General features: G+C 42.1%; 1 protein-coding gene across 1 annotated transcript in view; it reads right to left on the bottom strand.

Annotated features, from left to right (window-relative positions):
• Positions 1-18,914, bottom strand: part of LOC140485650 (neuronal vesicle trafficking-associated protein 1-like) — a 63,816-nt gene extending 44,902 nt beyond the window's left edge. The window contains exons 1-2 of the mRNA XM_072584020.1: positions 18,695-18,914; positions 17,817-17,993 (exon numbers count right to left, since the gene is read on the bottom strand). Coding sequence (XP_072440121.1) covers positions 17,817-17,945 — 129 coding nt within the window. The 5' untranslated portion in view covers positions 17,946-17,993; positions 18,695-18,914. The remainder of the gene's footprint in view (positions 1-17,816; positions 17,994-18,694) is intronic.
• Positions 18,915-19,336: the final 422 nt, after the last annotated feature.

Raw genomic sequence — 19,336 nt, 5'->3', positions numbered from 1 at the left:
ACCCTTTCAAGTTTTACAACATCCTTCCAATAGGAGGGAGATCAGAATTGCACACAGTATTTCAAAAGTAGCCTAACAATGTCCTGTACAATGCAGCATGACCTCCCAACTCCTCTACTCAGTGGTCTGACCAATAAAAGAAAGCATACCAAACATCATCTTCACTATCCTATTTACCTGCGGCTCCACTTTCAAGGAACGATAAACCTACACTCAAAGGTCTCTTTGTACGTCCAATGGGTAAAAATGATAGAATCAACAATAAAAAAAATTGACAAACATATAACTGTCAATTTTTTCAAAATCCTCTCATACTGGGGTAGATGTAACAGGAACATTGGACAAAACCAACCTCCTGAGCCCCTCAAGCTTGCTCTTCTACTCAATTAGATCTTGACAGATGTCTATTCCAATATTATCCATTGCTTTGGCTCCATTGGACCTCCTTTCGTAACTTTAAAATAAAAAGAGTTCGCCCTTAAGTTTAAAATTCATTAATTCAGTTAGTATGTTTATTAGATTACTTACAGTGTGGAAACAGGCCCTTTGGCCCAACAAGTCCACACCTACACGCTGAAGCACACCCACCCAGACCCATTGCCCTACACCTAACACTGTGGGCAATTTAGCATGGCCAATTCACCTGACCTGTACATTTTTGGACTGTGGGAGGAAACCGGAGCACCCGGAGGAAACCCATGCAGACACGGGGAGAATGTGCAAACTCCACACAGTCAGTCGCCTGAGGCGGGAATTGAACCCGATCTCTGGCGCTGTGAGGCTGCAGTGCAAACCACTGTACCACCGTGCCCCCCACTTTATATAGGAAAGTAATCTATCACAATTATATAAAACAAAGAATAGGGAATGTTGGAGATCTGAAACAAACAAGAAGAGAAATTGCTGGAAAAACTCAGCAGATCTAGCAGCATATGCAGACAGAAAACACACAGTTAATGTTTTAAGTCCTGTGACCATTCTTCAGATTTAGAAGTAACTATAGTGTTGGCCTTAAAAAAAAACTCCAAAAATCAGATTGTTAAGGGTTAATTGGACAGAATGAACAATTAAAGCAATATGGACAACTACACTAAAACCAGCGCTAGTGTAAAAAACAGCCTGTTTTGACTGGAAGGTAACTATGGCTGAGCCTGGGAACAGACTTATGCAGAAAACAGAGAAGCCTGGGTGTGTTTTTCCAACTCATTTTCACACAGTGAAATGCCTGGGAATGTACGGAAAGAACTAAGAAATTGTGACATAGCCCATAACATCAGATTTAGAATAGCATTAATAAATCGAGACTTTGTCCCATTCATTGAACTTTCGCCAACAGACTGGGGTTTGAGAGACTAGTGCCACAGAGTTTGAGATAGAGCTTCAAGTGACCTCATCACCAGTCCCTGATGAGCTGAAAGGAAGAGAGACTAATTTGGATGTATAGGTATAAAGTAGTTTAGCTAATCAGTTAGTTTATTAGTTTGTATGTAACATAGATTAAACTAGTAGATTTGCTCATTAGTTTATATATAAGCTAAAATTTGTTATGCATTGAAGTACACATGTCTTCTTGTATTCATTTTGACTAGAACTCAAAGAAGCTGTTAGGCACTTTCAGCCGAACAATACAGTAACCTACAAAAATGCAGCTTTATTTAACATTGTGCAGGTAGAAGAAAGGTAATTCAGCTTACCAAGCATATTTCTCTCACAAATCACTCCATCATTTCATCCAACCTATTTAACATCCTGCATAAATGTCTGCAAAGCTTCTCACTGCTCTTCCCAACAAAGCTGAACAATTATTTCTTGAACTATTTAATCATTTTTGTATAGATAATTATCTTGTGAATCACAGTCCTGAAATTTCAGGTTTGTTTTTAGAAAAGCTGTCAGTTTCTACGACACTTATTGCCATCTCTGGAAGTCAATGCGATGTTCATTTGTCAATAAAGAAAAATAAATCTCAAATTTTGGTTGAAGGTTGTCATTTACATGGGCATCTTCCCCTACCACCAGACACCTCAAAAGCTCTTTTACAGCCAATCAAGTGTTTTTGAAGCTCAGTCTTTATTACTGTAGGAAATACCTGGGTAATACCTGAAGCTTACCTGGGTAGGTTTGTTTCCCCTTTAAAAGCGCGCAGCTGAAGAACCCGAGGCACTACGGAGGTAGTGCCTCCCACCCGCCCTCCTCCTCTAACCTAATAATAAGATCCGTTGTGGTAAGGAGGTAAGTGCCGAATTTTGCTTGTTGTATTCTTTAGACCCAGTTTTTTGTTTAAAATAAAGGTTAGCTTTAGAGGGATGGCAGTGAAGGCAGTGCAATGTTCCTCCTGCAACATGTATGAGGTGAGGGATGCCATGGACGTCCCTGCTGATTACACTTGCAGGAAGTGCACCCATCTCCAGCTCCTCCAAGACCGTGTTAGGGAACTGGAGCTGGAGTTGGATGAACTTCGGATCATTCGGGAGGCAGAGGGGGTCATAGATCGGAGCTATAGGGAAGTAGTAACTCCAAAGATGGCAGATAGATGGGTGACAGTGAGGGGGACTGGGAGGAAGCAGCCAGTGCAGGGACCCCCTGTGGTCGTTCCCCTCAAGAACAAGTATACCGTTTTGGATACTTGTGGGGGGGACGACTTACCAGGGGTAAGTAACGGGGCTCAGGCCTCTGGCACGGAGCCTGTCCCCGCTACTCAGAAGGGAAGGGTGGAGAAGAGCAGAGCAATAATAATTGGGGACTCGATAGTTCGGGGCACAGATAGGCGGTTTTGTGGGAACGAGAGAGACTCACGTTTGGTATGTTGCCTCCCAGGTGCAAGGGTACGTGATGTCTCTGATCGTGTTTTCCGGGTCCTTAAGGGGGAGGGGGAGCAGCCTGAAGTCGTGGTCCATATTGGCACCAATGACATAGGTAGGAGGAGTGCTGAGGATGTTAGACAGGCTTTTAGGGAGCTAGGTTGGAAGCTCAGAGTTAGAACGAACAGAGTTGTTGTCTCTGGTTTGTTACCCGTGCCACGTGATAGAGAGTCGAGGAATAGGGAGAGAGAAGAGTTAAATGCGTGGCTACAGGGATGGTGCAGGAGGGAGGGATTTCGGTACTTGGATAACTGGGGTTCTTTCTGGGGAAGGTGGGACCTCTATAAACAGGATGGTCTGCACCTGAACCTGAGGGGCACCAGTATCCTTGGGGGGAGGTTTGCTAGTGCTCTTGGGGGGGGGGGTTTAAACTAACTCTGCAGGGGCATGGGAACCCAGACTGTAGCTTTAGGGTGCAGGACCTGGAGTGTAGGGAGGTTAGGAATATGGCATCAATCTTAAAGGAGGGTGCCTGTAAACAGAAGAGTGGCTTGAAGTGTGTATACTTTAATGCCAGAAGTATACGAAATAAGGTAGGTGAACTCGCAGCATGGGTTGGTACCTGGGACTTCGATGTTGTGGCTATTACGGAGACATGGCTAGATCAGGGACAGGATTGGCTGTTGCAGGTTCCAGGGTTTAAATGTTTTAGTAGGGTCAGAGGTGGGGGCAAAAGAGGGGGGGGGTGTGGCTTTGCTTGTCAAAGATAGTATTACAGCGGTGGAAAGGAAGATGGATGAAGATTTGCCATCTGAGGTAGTTTGGGTTGAGGTTAGGAATAGGAGAGGTGAGGTTACCCTGTTAGGAGTCTTTTACAGGCCTCCTAATAGTCCTAGGATCATTGAAGAAAGGATTGCGAAGATGATTCAGGAGAAGAGTGACAGTAATAGGGCGATTGTTATGGGAGACTTTAACTTTCCTGATATTGATTGGGAAAGCTATAGCTCAAGTTCGTTAGATGGGTCAGTGTTTGTGCAATGTGTGCAGGAGAGTTTCCTGACACAATATGTAGATAAGCCAACAAGAGGTGAGGCCATACTGGATTTGGTTCTGGGTAACGAACCAGGCCAGGTATTAGAACTAGAGGTAGGTGAGCACTTTGGGGACAGTGACCACAATTCGGTGATTTTTACTCTAGTGATGGAGAGGGATAAGTGTGTACTACAGGGCAAGAGTTATAGCTGGGGGCAGGGAAATTATGATGCGTTGAGGCATGACTTAGGATGTGTGGATTGGAAAAGTAGATTCCAAGGCAAGAGCGTAATTGATATGTGGAACTTGTTCAAGGAGCAACTATTGAGTGTCCTTGATAAGTACGTACCTATCAGGCAGGGAGGAAAGGGTCGTGTGAGGGAGCCGTGGTTTAATAAGGAGTTGGAATCCCTTGTTAAATGGAAGAGGGCGGCCTTTGTAAAGATGAGGCGTGAAGGTTCAATAGGGGCAATTGAGAGTTATAAGGTAGCCCGGAAGGACCTGAAGAGAGAGCTAAGAGCAGCAAGGAGGGGACATGAAAGGTCCTTAGTTGGTAGGATTAGGGAAAACCCCAAGGCTTTCTATAGGTATGTTAGGAATAAAAGAATGACTAGGGAAGGAATAGGTCCAATCAAGGATAGTAATGGGAAGTTGCGTGTGGAGGCTGAAGAGATTGGGGAGGCGCTGAATGAATACTTTTCGTCAGTATTCACTCAGGAAAAGGACATTGTTGTCGATATGAATACTGAGGCACGAATAAGTAGAATGGATGGCTTTGAGATATGTAGAGAAGAGGTGTTGGAAATTCTGGCAAGGGTGAAAATAGATAAGTCCCCTGGGCCTGATGGCATTTATCCTAGGATTCTCTGGGAAGCAAGGGAGGAGATTGCAGAGCCATTGGCCTTGATTTTTGTGTCCTCTTTGTCGACAGGAGTAGTGCCAGAGGACTGGAGGCTAGCAAACGAGGTTCCCTTGTTCAAGAAGGGGAGTAGGGATAATCCTAGTAACTATAGGCCAGTGAGTCTCACTTCTGTTGTGGGCAAAGTCTTAGAGAGAATTGTAAGGGATAGGATTTATGCACATCTGGATAAGAATGATGTGATCAAGGATAGTCAGCATGGTTTTGTGAAGGGCAGGTCGTGCCTCACAAACCTTATTGAATTCTTTGAGAAGGTGACTAAGGAGGTAGATGAGGGGAAAGCGGTAGATGTGGTATATATGGATTTTAGTAAGGCGTTTGATAAGGTCCCCCATGGTAGGCTACTGCAGAAAATACAGAGATATGGCATAGAGGGTGAGTTGGAGGTTTGGATTAGGAATTGGCTCTCTGGAAGAAGACAGAGGGTAGTAGTTGATGGCAAAGGTTCATCTTGGAGTGCCGTCACTAGCGGTGTTCCGCAAGGATCTGTTTTGGGACCATTGCTGTTTGTCATTTTTATAAATGACCTGGAGGAAGGGTTAGAAGGTTGGGTGAGCAAGTTTGCGGATGATACGAAAGTCGGAGGAGTTGTAGACAGTGAGGAAGGATATGGCAGGTTACAGCGGGATATAGAGAAGCTGCAGAGCTGGGCTGAAAGGTGGCAAATGGAGTTCAATGTAGCTAAGTGTGAAGTGATTCACTTTGGTAAGAGTAATAAAAAGATGGATTACTGGGCTAATGGTAGACTACTTGGTAGTGTGGAAGAGCAGAGGGATCTTGGTGTCCATGTACACAGATCTCTGAAAGTTGCCACCCAGGTAAATAGTGCAGTGAAGAAGGCATATGGTGTACTGGCTTTTATTGGTAGAGGAATTGAGTTCCGGAGTCCTGAGGTCATGCTGCAGTTGTATAAGACTCTGGTGCGGCCGCATCTGGAATATTGTGTGCATTTTTGGTCGCCATACTATAGGAAGGATGTGGAGGCACTGGAACGGGTGCAGAGGAAGTTTACCAGGATGTTGCCTGGTATGGTAGGAAAATCCTATGAGGAAAGGCTGAGGCACTTGGGGTTGTTTTCATTGGAGAAAAGAAGGTTTAGGGGTGCTTTGATAGAGGTGTACAAGATGATTAGGGGGTTAGATAGGGTTGACAGTGAGAACCTTTTTCCACGTATGGAGTCAGCTATTACAAGGGGGCATAGCTTTAAATTAAGGGGGGGTAGATATAGGACTGATGTTAGGGGTAGGTTCTTCACTCAGCGAGTCGTAAGTTCATGGAATGCCCTGCCAGTAGCAGTAGTGGACTCTCCCTCTTTATGGGTATTTAAGCGGGCATTGGATAGGTATATGGAGGATAGTGGGTTAGTGTAGGTTAGGTGGGCTTTGATCGGCGCAACATCGAGGGCTGAAGGGCCTGTACTGCGCTGTATTCTTCTATGTTCTATGTTCTAAATGTAGCAGACAATTTGGGCACAGGAAGTTCCTATGTGTGATAACAGACACCATCTCTCTGGACTCCTCTGCTTTTGCTAAATTGTCAGACTTTTATTCTGACATCAGTAATGGGTAAGCAGGATTTTGTTTGCCAACTTCATGTCTGTCACTGACAGCTATCTGAAACTATTTGCAACCTTTCATAATTGATGTGGAGATGAACTTTCAACTACAATGCTTAATCAAAGACCAAGAGACTTTAAGTAGGGTCGTAAAGATGGAAAACACACTACTGAGACAGAAATACAGGGAAGGAATTCCAGAGCTTAGGATCTATTTTTTGGGTCTGCAGATTGCAAGAAGCAAAAATGGTCTTTAGTAGGATCATACAGACATACAGCATGGAAACAGTCACTTTGGTCCAATTTGTCCATGCCACCAGATATGCGAACACAGAGTCCTGATGAAGGGCTTTTGCCCAAAACGTCTATTCTCCTGCTCCTCGACCTGCTGTGCTTTTCCAGCACTGCACTCTCGACTCTGATCTCCAGCATCTGCAGTCCTCAATTTCTCAGAGATCTCCCAACCCAATCTAGTCCCACCTGCCAGCACCCGGCCCATATCCATCCAAACCCTTCCTATTCACATACCCATCCAGATGCCTTTTAAATGCTGCAATTATACTAGCCTCCAACACTTCCTCTGGCAGCTCATTCCACAGATGCACCACCCCCTGCTTGAAAAAGTTCATGTTGGATGTGGGAATGTAGGGAGAGTTTGTGTTACTGAGGATTACATCTGCAATAAATGCTGATGGATGCAAATCCTATCAGATAGGATAGATCGGTTGGAGCAACAGTTAGAGGCAATGAGGAATTTACAAGAGCTAGGGGGTATAATGGATGGCAGTTATAGGAAGGGAGAAAAGTCGCAGATAAAGTCACACAGATGGTTAACTCCAGGAAAGGCAAGAGAGGTAGGCACTAATGCAGGAGTCTTCTGTGGCTATCCCCATTTCAAACAAGTATGCTGTTTCGGAAAATGTTGGGGGTGATGAATGCTGAGGGGAATGTAGCACAAACAACCAAGTTTCTGGTATCGAAACCAGCTCTAATGTAATGGGGGTACATTGGGTTCCAAGCGATCAATTTGTATTTGGCGACTCTCTAGTCAGAGGCACAGACAGATGTTTCTGTGGCCAGCAGCGAAGAATCAGAATGGTGTGTTGCCTCCCTGGGGCCAAGATCAAGGATGTCTCAGAGAGGGTGCAAAATGTTCTCAAAGGGGAGAGGGACCAGCAGGAGGTCATTGTACACAGTGGAGCCAACAACACAAGAAGGGAAAAGGATGAGATTCTGAAGGGAGAATATAGGAAGTTAGGCAGGAATTTAAAAAGGAAGTCCTCAAGGGTAGTAATATCTGGATTACGCCTGGTGCAATGAGCTAGTGAGGGGAAGAATAGAAGAATAGAGCAGATGAATGCAGGGCTGAGGAGCTGGTATATGGGAGAAGGATTCACATTTTGCATTCATTGGAATCTCTTCTGGGGTACAAGAAGGATGGATTGCACCTGAATTGGAAGGGAACTATTATACCGGCAGGGAGATTTGCTAAAGGTGCTCGAGAAGATTTAAAATTCGTAAGGTTGGGGGGGGCGGGGGGATGTTGGAAACCAGGGAGATAGTGAGGAAAGAGATCAATCCCAGACTGGTACAGTTGAGAAAAGAAGCGAATCAAACAGTCAGGGCAGGCAGGGACAAAGCAGAGAACAAGGTAGGACTGATGAATTAAATTACATTTATTTCAATGCAAGAAACTTAACTGGGAAGGCAGATTAACTCAGGGCATAGTTAGGAACACGGGACTGGGATATCATAGCAATTTCAGAAATATGGCTCAGGGATGGGCAGGACTAGCAGCTTAATGTTCCAGGATACAAATGCTACAAGACGGATAGAAAGGGAGCAAAGAGAGGTGGGGGAGTGGCGTTTTTGATAAGGGACAGGGTTACAGATGTACTTAGGGAACATATTCCTGGGAATATATCCAGGAAAGTTATTTGGATGGAACGGAGAAATAGGAGAGGGATGATCACCTTATTGGGGTTGTATTACAGACTGCAGGAAATTGAGAAACAAATTTGTAAGGAGATTTCAGTTATCTGTAAGAATAATAGGGTAGTTATGGTAGGGGATTTTAACTTTCCAAACATAGACTGGGACTGCCATAGTGTTAAGGATTTAGATGGAGAGGAATTTGTTAAATGCGTACAAGAAAATTTTATGATTCAGTATGTGGATGTACCTACGAGAGAAGGTGTAAAACTTGACCTACTCTTGAGAAATAAGATAGGGCAGGTGACTGATGTGTCAGTGGGGGAGCACGATGGGGCCAGCAACCATATTTCTATTAGTTTTTAAAATAGGGATGGAAAAGGTTAGACCAGATCTAAAAGTTGAAGCGCTAAATTGAAGAAAGGCTAATTTTGGCAGTATTAGGCAAGAACTTTCAAAAGCTGATGCTCGCAGGTAAAGGGACAGCTGGAAAATGGGAAGCCTTCAGAAACGAGAACCCAGAGACAATATATTCTTGTTAGGGTGAAAAAAAAGGCTGATAGGTGTAGGGAATGCTGGGTGACAAGAGAAAGTGAGGATTTGGTTAAGTAAAAGAAGAAAGCATATGTAAGGTATAGACAGGATAGATTGAGTAAATCCTCAGAAGAGTATAAAGGCAGTAGACATCTTGTGACATCTTGTGGGCGGCACGGTGGCACAGTGGTTAGCACTGCTGCCTCACAGCGCCTGAGACCCGGGTTCAATTCCCGCCTCAGGCGACTGACTGTGTGGAGTTTGCACGTTCTCCCCGTGTCTGCGTGGGTTTCCTCCGGGTGCTCCGGTTTCCTCCCACACTCCAAAGATGTGCAGGTCAGGTGAATTGGCCATGCTAAATTGCCCATAGTGTTAGGTAAGGGGTAAATGTAGATGTAGGGGTATGGGTGGGTTACGCTTCGGCGGGGCGGTGTGGACTTGTTGGGCCGAAGGGCCTGTTTCCACACTGTAAGTAATCTAATCTAATCTAATCTAATCTAATCTAATCTAGAAGTATATTTAAGAGGGAAATCAGGAGGGCAAAAGGGGGACATGAGGTAGCTTTGGCAAATAGAGTTAAGAGAATCCAAACGGTTTTTACAAATACATTAAAGGACAAAATGAGAATCGGGCTCTCAAAGATCAGCAAGGCGGCCTTTGTGTGGATACACAGGAGATGGGGGAAGATACTAAACGAGTATTTTGCATCAGTGTTTACTATGGAAAAGGATATGGAAGATATAGAATGCAGGGAAATAGATGGTGACATCTTGAAAAATGTCCATATTACATAGGAGGAATGCTGGATGTCTTGAAATACGTAAAGGTGGATAATTCTCCAGGATTTGATCAGGTGTAGCCTAGAATTCTGTGGGAAGCTACGGAAGTGATTGCTGGGCCCCTCGCTGTGATATTTGTATGTCGGTAGTCACAACTGAGGTGCCAGAAGATTAGAGGTTGGCTAACGTGGTGCCACTGTTTAAGAAAGGTGGTAGGGGAACTATAGACCAGTGAACCTGATGTCAGTGGTGGGCAAGTTGTTGGAGGGAATCCGGAGGGACAGGATTTACACGTATTTGGAAAGGCAAGGACTGATTAGGGATAGTCAACATAACTTTGGGAAACATGTCTCACAAACTTGATTGAGTTTTTTGAAGAAATAAGAAACAAGATTGATGAAGGCAGATTGGTGGATATGATGCATATGGACTTCATATTCGACAAGGCTCCCCACGGGAGAATAGTTAGCAAGGTTAGATCTCATGGAATACAGGGAGAACTAGCCATTTGGATACAGAACTGACTCAAAGGTAGAAGACAGAGGGTGATGGTGGAGGTTTGTTTTTCAGACTGGAGGCTTGTGACCAGTGGAGTACTACAAGGATCGGTGTTGGGTTCACTGCTTTTCGTCATTTATATAAATGTCTTGGATGTGAGCTTAGGAGGTATAGTTAGTTTGAAGATGATACCAAAATTGGAGGTGGAGTCGACAGTGAAGAAGGTTACCCCAGATTACAACAGGATCTTGACCAGATGGACCAATGGGCTGAGAAGTGGCAGATGGAATTTAAGTCAGATAAATGCGAGGTGCTGCATTTTGGGAAAGCAAATCTTAGCAGGATGTATACAGTTAATGATAAGGTCCTAGGTAGTGTTGCTGAACAAAGAGACCTTGGAGTGCAGGTTCATAGCTCCTTGAAGCTGGAGTTGCAGGTAGACAGAATACTAAAGAAGGCTTTTCTTTATTGGTCAGAGCACTCAGTATAAGAGTTGGGAGGTCATGTTGCAGCTGTACAGGATGTTTGTTAGGCCACTTTTGGAATAGTGTGTGCAATTCTGGTCTCTCTCTTAGCGGAAGGATATTACGAAACTTGAAAGGGCTCAGAGACGATTTACAAGGATGTTGCCAGGGTTGGTGGATTTGAGCTATAATGAGAGGCTGGGGCTGTTTTCCCTGAAGCGTCGGAGGCTGAGGGGTTTATAAAATCATGAGGTCATGGATAGGATAAATAGACAAAGTCTTTTTGCTGGGGTGGGGGAGTCTAGAGCTAGAGGCATAGGTTTAGGGTGAGGGGAAAAAGATATAAAAGAGACCTAAGGGGCAACGTTTTCACACAGAGGGTGGTGTGTATATGGAATGAGCTGCCAGAGTGGTGGAGGCTGGTACAATTGCAACATTTAAAAGGCATCTGGATGGGTATATGAATAGGAAGGGTTTGCAGGGTTATGGGCCAGGTGCTGGCAGTTGGCACTAGATGAGGTTGGGATATCTGGTCTGCATGGGCGCGTTGGACCGAACGGTCTGTTTCCATGCTGTACATCTCCATGATTCTATTAAACACATGGCCAATAGTGCTTGAGCAACAATGATTGGTTGACTTGCACACAGATCTTAATTAGAAGAGGATACCTAAATTCAAAATTTACAAAGATAGGGAGAGGCAAACTACAGAGGGATCTGAGAACAAGAACGTGAATTTTAAAATCAAGACTGTGATTGACAAGGAAGTAATGCAGGTTAGCAAGCAATAAAATGATAAGAGTCTGGGTCTTGGTGGTATTTACAGTGTAGCAATAGGTTGGTAAGTAAAAAGTAAAAAACTAATTACAAAATTACAAAAAGATCATGTGCATCCTGCTGTTAATGCACTTTTTAAATACTGTTGAACCCTAACACAAGGTCCTGTCTAGCTCTATCACTTTGCAAAAGACGAAAAAGCATATTGTGGCAACACAGGATGCAACCTGTCAATAAAATAGTATGTATGACTTTGTGTTGGAGCAGAAAACAAACTTTGACCAGCTACCGATGTGCCATATCAAAGGTAATTAATAATCCAAAAGATATAATAAGTACCACCAGCTTTACGAAATGGCTTTCAAATATGAATAGGAAAAGATTTGGAATAGACTTTAGTAAACCTCCACTTAAGTGTTAAAATTACTTCCACTTATCATGATCCTCTAGTTTTAAAATTGTGAACTAAAATCAGACAATCAGCTCACATTCCATTAGCTTCACCGGTGTGAAACCACTGAAAAGAATGTACAAAATATCACATGAATAAGCAAGAAACAAACACTGACTGGCATATTAAACAGAGATGTTTCAGTGCAGTCATTTCTAGGATGATCCAAGTTTCAGATACCTGCTCAATTCAACACTAACACTGTTAAGACCAGAAGTCAAATAGCATCATTTTACTATTGACGAAGATGAAACCTCAATTTCTGATAGTATAAAGAAATTTTAAATTCTCTCCTCATACCTCAAGTGTTAGATGACAACAACAACAATTTGACCACCTAAAACTCTACTTGCATATGCAAAATAGAAATTAAAAACAGATAACTTCATTACTAGAGGGATACAATTATCATGTATTCCAAATCAACTACATTTAACAATGTAGCACCTAATATTTAAATTAGAAAAGCTGATGCTGTTCTGATTTTCTCTCCAATTAAGACAGACAGTCTCATCAAGTCCTTTGTTCTTACATAAAAACATAAGAACGAAATATTTATTTCTTAAACTTTTACTCTTAAATTACTCATCATAGCACATTCTGAGATAGATGGAATAAGGTATTTGGCCATGGACTATTCCATAATCTCAGTGACCTCTGCAAGACAGCAAGACTATCTTTCAAACATGACCTGGGGCTTATAGCTACTATTGTTATCATCATCTGTGCCACTAAAAAAAAAATCAATACATTATTCTCAATGAGAAGACCCAGATGGACAAAAACGACTTCATTTCCTCTGTGTGCTATTTTCCTGTACTGGTTAATTTATCTGAATTAAATTCCTGCCTGAGCTAATTTAACAGTCAACAGCAACATTTATTTGAAGTGATGTAATGACAACCAAAGAGAAAACTGTGATACAGTAGTAGTACCCCTGCCTCTAAGCCAGAAGCTCAGGATTTAAAACCCACTCCAGAAATTGTTAGTCAAGATGACATGTTATGAAGCCAGCTCGTGGTAATACTAGAAAAGTCCGATTTTCAAGTGAAACCCAGCTTGATAAATCCTAAGGATTTTTTCCCCCAATATGCAAGCTACGGCAATTACTGAACATTTTCACACAAGTCTATAAATAAATAAACATAAACACACATACCAAGAACAGCTTCTTCCCCATTGTTATTAGATTTCTGAACAGACCTCTCAAATTTCAAATCTATTGTTGATTTTGCTTTTTGTGCACCTTCTGTGCAGACATAACTTTGTAATCCTCACTCTGTTCTATCACCCTATGATCTTTGTATGGTATGACCTGCCTGTACTATGTGCAAAACTAAACTGTTCACAGTGCCTCAGTACAAGTGACAATAATAAATCAACTAGGTAAAAACAATGATTGCAGCTGCTGGAAACTGAATTCTAGATTAGTGTGGTGCTGGAAAAGCACAGCAGTTCAAGCAGCATCAGAGGAGCTTTAGTAAACCTCCACTTAAGTGCTTTTCCAGCACCACTCTAATCTAGAATCCAATAATAAGTCAAACCAAATATACTTTGAACAAAAGAACGTTAGTTTATTGCTCAGAAGTATATTTAAAGATTTGAAAAGGTCTCATCTCAAACAGCAAAATGTAACCCTTTATTACAACAGCATAGGAGGTACAGTTAGTAAGTTTGCAGATGACACCAAAATTAGATATGTAGTGGACAGCAAAGAATGTTACCTCAAGAGTATAATGGGAACTCGATCAGATCGGCCAATGGGCTGACTAGTGGCAGATGGAATTTAATTTAGATAAATGGGAGGTGTTGCATTTGGAAAGCAAAATCAAGGCAGGACTTGTACACTTAATGGTAAGGTCCTGGGGAGTAGTGATGAACAAAGAGACCTGGGAGTGAAGGTTCATAGTTCCTTTAAAGTGGAGTCCCACATAGACGGTAGTTAAGGTATTTAGCATGCTTGCCTTTATTGGTCAGTGCTTGGAGTGTAATAGTTGGAAGGTCATGTTATGGTAGTACAGGTCATTAGTTAGGCCATCTTTGGAATACTGCATGCAATTCTGGTCTCCTTTGTTTAAAAAAAAGGATGTTGCAAAACTGGAATGGATTTCTGAAAAGATTTACAAAGATGTTGCCAGGGTTGGAGGATTTGACCTAAAGGGAGAGGCTGAATAAGCTGGGGTTGTTTTCCCTGAAGCATCATAGGCTTAGGGTGATCTTATAGACGTTTATAAAATCATGAGGAGCATGGATTGGGTAAATAGACACGGTCTTTTTCCTGGGGTAGCAGGGAGTCCAAAACTAGAGGGCATAAGTTTAAGGTGAGGGGGAAAGATTTAAAAAGATCCTAAGGGCAACGTTTTCACACAGAGAGGTGGTGAGTGTATGGAATGAGCTGCCAAGGGAGTGGTGAAGGCTGGTACAGTTACAGTATTTAAAGGGCATCTGGAAGGATATTCAAATAGCAAGGGTTTAGAGGGATATGTTCCAAATGCTGGCAAATGGGACTAAATTATTTTAGGATACCTGGTCGGCATAGACGAATTAGACTGAAGGGTCTGTTTCCATACTGTAAAACTCTGATTCCATGACTCTATAGCTAAAGCCAAAAATCAATATACCTCTCCAAACTTTGATAACATGTTGCCAAACAGTTGAATATCAACTTGCAAATCCTTCCAATATACATCAACTGCAGGTTGTAAGAATGGGAGAGATTCCTGGTCAGCATGTGATAGAAAGGCATTGGAGCTTCTACCATCACTATCCAATGCTCCAGACTACAACGTGTGTAAAAGTATATGTTACCACAGCAATTTAGACAATGTGAATCTAGTTGGCAAGATGGCCAGTATGAATAGGATTGTTCCCAACAGCACAATCCATATTCTCATTTAAGAATCATCCATATTGCAGTGGGTCTGGAGGCACATGTAGGCCAGATCAAGTCATCCAATGAAATCTGTCTTTACATGAGTGAACAGGAGGAGCTTTTACAACAAGAGTCAATGATTTCATGATAATCATTAAACTTTTAATTCCAGATCTTTTAAAATTCAAATTTCACCATCATCCATAGTGGATTCAAACCTAGATCCCCAAAGTATTACCTTGCTCTCTGGATGACTAATCCAGCAATAATACTATTTTGTCATCACCTCCCCCTTCAATCAGCCTTTTCTTTTTAAGGTCACAGTTTGGCAAAATGACCAAAAGTGGTATATTCTAAGGTTAAATGGAAGCTAATTACAATTGGAAGCTATAGATTGCTGATGGTTTGGCTAATTTCTTTTCAGAAAGACCAGGTTATCTCAAGGTTAGAAAAGAAAAGCAGCACATAATGACCACTTTTCTTTCTCGTTTTCCTTAAAAAAGAAGTATCTACCGGCGCTTAGTCAATGTTTCATACAATGTCTAGGGACCTCTACCTGAAGCGCACCAGGAATACTAAGTTCAACAAATCAAGATATGTGCAGTTGGATGTCCCATGGCATATCTTGTGCTAAGTCAAATGATAATATCTATAAGGACAGCAGAAATAAGCCATATAAAGTAGATTGCAAAATGGTTACCTTCCAGGATATTTTTTTAAAATGTGGAGGTTAAGATGAATTTGTATTACTTTTAAGGCCAGAATGTCCAATAGTTGTTAAGTAAACTTGGGATGGGCAATACAGGTATTAAATTTGAGACTGTAGACATTTGGACTTATGTCATTTGTATTCCTGGATAGTTCCTGTGTTTTGAAGTGTGATATAAATATTTAAGTGGTACACTAGAATTGTGATCAGTGTCCCATTTTTATATTACATACACATTGCAGGAGTCAAAAGAGAAATCAGCAGATTTATTCCTCTTGGCACTGTCTATTTTCTGCCTTGAAAGCACAGCAGCTGAAGCTGACAGCACAGGCAGATGGTACAATCCCAGTCCTGTGCCAGTGTGTCTCTGGACCAGTCACAACAATAACAGCCTTTGAATCCGGAATTGCTCATCTGATATTACCCAGTCACAACCCCCAACCCCAACTTCAACACACCACCTCCCCTGTGGGAAGCAAATTCCGGTGATGAAGATTGGCAGCTCACTAAGTCAAGCCCTGGGGTGCCTACTCCACGGTTGAAGAGATCTTTAAAGCAGCCGCAGAGAACACAAAGCATCTCAGGGATCCTTGAGCAACAAGAGTTTGAAAACGAGTTGATGAAATAGGTGGACAAAGTAACAGCACAAAAACTTATCTTTTTCATCAATTGTACAGCTTCCTTCAAAGCTACATTTATCTGCTATTTTCATCAATATGGTCAGAAATCTCAATATTCTCTGCAGATGATGGCGTATTATACAGGATAATCCCCATGCCGTATGTCTGCTACATAACTACTTCAAATGATTCAATATACAAATTGGAAAATGCATTACAGCTGGCTGATCTCCCATAACATTGCTCCGCCGTAGTCAAAGGCTGTTGTGATTATACCTGATAAACTGGTTGCCTCTGCTGAAGGACTGCATGTAATGAATTAGTCTAAGTAGACCAATTAGCAGCTAATTGATTTTTAAAGGTTCTGTAAGTTGCCAGCCACTAGACTTTTTTTTAGGAACAGGCTAACGTTTCTCAAGGTCAAAAATATCAGCTTTTTTTCACTTGATATATTTTTTTGGTTCACTTTTAATTTTTGTTATACAATTCACTTTGGATAGTGACGCAACCTCCCAAAGCTTGTAATGATTTACAATATAAACTGTAATACCATCCATAGTGCACAAGACTACAACACCATAACTTTAATATTCAGAACACAGTCTACTTGGCTTCCAAAATTCACAAAAACACAAAATGCTGGAGAAGCTCAGTAGGTCTGGCAGCATCTAGGGAAACAGAAACAAAGTAACTTTCAAATCCAGTGTGACTTGATATTACAATCTCTCTTGATAGTTGTCATGCTTAGACTGGGGTGGTTTCCCTTGGAGCAGAGGAGATGGGATGGGATGGGATGGGATGAAAAGAGACATGATTGAGATGAAGAAAATTATGAGTCACAATAGGATAGACAGGAAGGAATTTTTTATCTTGGTGGAGGAATCAATGATTAGGTGATATAGGGGCAGGAGAAACCAGTTCACCCAGATGGTGGTAGTGGGAACCTGCAACTTACTGCCTATAAGGGTGATAAGGGCAGGAATCTTCAAACATTTAGTAAGTATTTAAATGGGCACTTGCAGTTCTAAATCAAATCAAGACTATGGGGTGTGTGCTGGAAGATAGGATCAGAACAGTTAGGCATTAGTTTTTGATCAGCACAGAATCAAAGGGCCAAAGAGCCTTTTTACATGTTGCAGGCCTCTATGACTCTTCATCCCTATAGTTCCAAAAGGAGAAAGTCAAACTAGACTCAAAACATTAAATCTTTTTCTCTTCCTACATGCTGCTAAACTACTGAGTTTCTCCAGTACTTTGTTTTTATTTCATATTTCCAGTAGCATTTTAATTTTATTTTTATAAAATCTCATATCCCTTTAATAGTTTCTGGTCCAAAGCAGTAAATCAAGATTCAGCAGGAAAATTCATGGGGGCAATGATGTATTTTGTTTGCATTAACATTAATGAGAACAACAAGTAGTTTTTTTTACCCCCCCCCCCCCCCCCCGTGCTTGACATCCTATAGGTACTACTGGAAAAATGAATTTTCCTGTTATTTTAAGTTAGTGGTCATTCTTCTTTCCATGAAAGATAAAGCCTGATCCTGTATCCTCAAAAATGGACCTGACCCATGGCCAGAAAAGAGATGTTAACTCAGTCTCTCTCTCTCACACATACAACACAGATACTGTCGGATCTGCAATGTTTCCAGTATATTTTCTGTCTAACTTCATATTTCCAGCATCCATCAGTGTATTTTCTTTTGCTTCCAGAACCCCGTTTTCCCCTCGCGTTTCTGGCTAATGATGGGAAGGGGAGGGTGACCGAATTAATTAAGCAGCTTTCTTATTTTACAGGTGCCCACCCCCTCCCCACTTTACCAGCACACACTGTGTGTGTGTATGTCAGCCTTTTGTTTTCCTGGTGCTTTTACCTTGTCTGGAGCTGGGAACTGGAGCTGGTTGACGTCGAGTGGCGTGATGAGAGGGATGGTATCGAAGCCATCTGTGGCTGCAGCCTTCCCATTGCTCTTCTCGGTCAAATTGTTCCCTAACTTCACCATGGCTGCAGAGGACCGGCAATCACTGGAGGGGCTTCCTCTATTCAGAAGCTGGGAGAGAAACGAAAGAGAAAGAGAGAGAGAGAAAAAAAACAATGAAGCAGAAGGGGCTTTTGAGAAGGAGCAACCTTCTATCAGAACTCAGTAGCAGCACAATACTCAGGAGATCCCTAATGATATATGTAGATTAATATTTCTTGTCTTCCCCCTCCCTATTTTTGTTTTGTGCACATTTGAGGTCGTTGGGAGGTACAAAAACGCTAAAGGCGAGGTTACACATTATTTAAATTGTATTTTTTTTTCACACCATTGCAACCAGGGAACAACATTAGATAAATGCCACAAGCTCTCAGCAATTACTGCATGAAAAAAAATTACCTTGACGCACTGTAAAGCTGCGCACCAACAATGAATTGTGCAAACCCGGGGTGTATTTATTTCATTTTTTAACCCAAAAAAAAGAAAGCTGTACACGATCCGATAACTATCGTTTCTGAAACATACACGCGAGGAAATATCGAAGGCGTATCATGTCATTCAAAATATTCGAATGAATGAATGAATTCAATGTATCCTTTTACAAAAGAACTCGACAAAAAAAAGGCTTAGGAATCAATTTGATGCAGATAAAGTAAAACGCCACTTTGCAAAAGACAATATCTTCTCTTGCTGTCGATTCACAAGAAGCAGATTTGCAAACTCTGCTCTCTTCTGGAATTATACCGAGGAATAAACTGCAGTAAAAAATTTACCTGATTATATACGTATGTTATTTTCCCCAACCAACAAAAGAATAATGTTCTTTGATCGTTGCCTCCGAGGAAATGTCGCCCTGGCTCAGATAGAAAAATGGCGGAAATAAAGAAGGCAGCTCAAGAAGCGCTTCATCGGATGCAGTAAAAAGTCATTGATCGAGTTTGGAAAATGTTTTCATTTTCAAGCCTCGTCTGTGGTGACGCAGCCGCGGCACCGAGCCTTGTAAACAACAGGACGTCCCACCTTTAAAGGGACATCAGACCGTCTTCCTGCTGCATCCAGACTGCATCAAAACAGGGAAGGGGTAGGTGTGTGGAAAAACACCTTTTATTTTTGAGAAGGTTGCTGATATGTCCCATTTCTCACGTTGAACGGTGGCTTTCAATTAGAGTCATAGAGATGTGCAGACCCTTAGGTCCAACCTGTCCATGCCGACCAGATATCCCAACCCAATCTAGTCCCACCTGCCAGCACCCGGCCCATATCCCTCCAAACCCTTCCTATTCATATATCCATCCAGATGCCTTTTAAATGTTGCAATTGTACCAGCCTCCACCATTTCCTCTCATTGATCCCCTTGTGTGCAAGGGCAAAACTAATAGTGGTATCCATTAAATATTAGCACTTTTCTGATTGTT

Source organism: Chiloscyllium punctatum, chromosome 14 (assembly GCF_047496795.1).
Source record: "Chiloscyllium punctatum isolate Juve2018m chromosome 14, sChiPun1.3, whole genome shotgun sequence".
Classification (NCBI taxonomy): Eukaryota; Metazoa; Chordata; class Chondrichthyes; order Orectolobiformes; family Hemiscylliidae; genus Chiloscyllium; species Chiloscyllium punctatum.
This window is presented reverse-complemented; position numbering and strand designations above follow the sequence as displayed.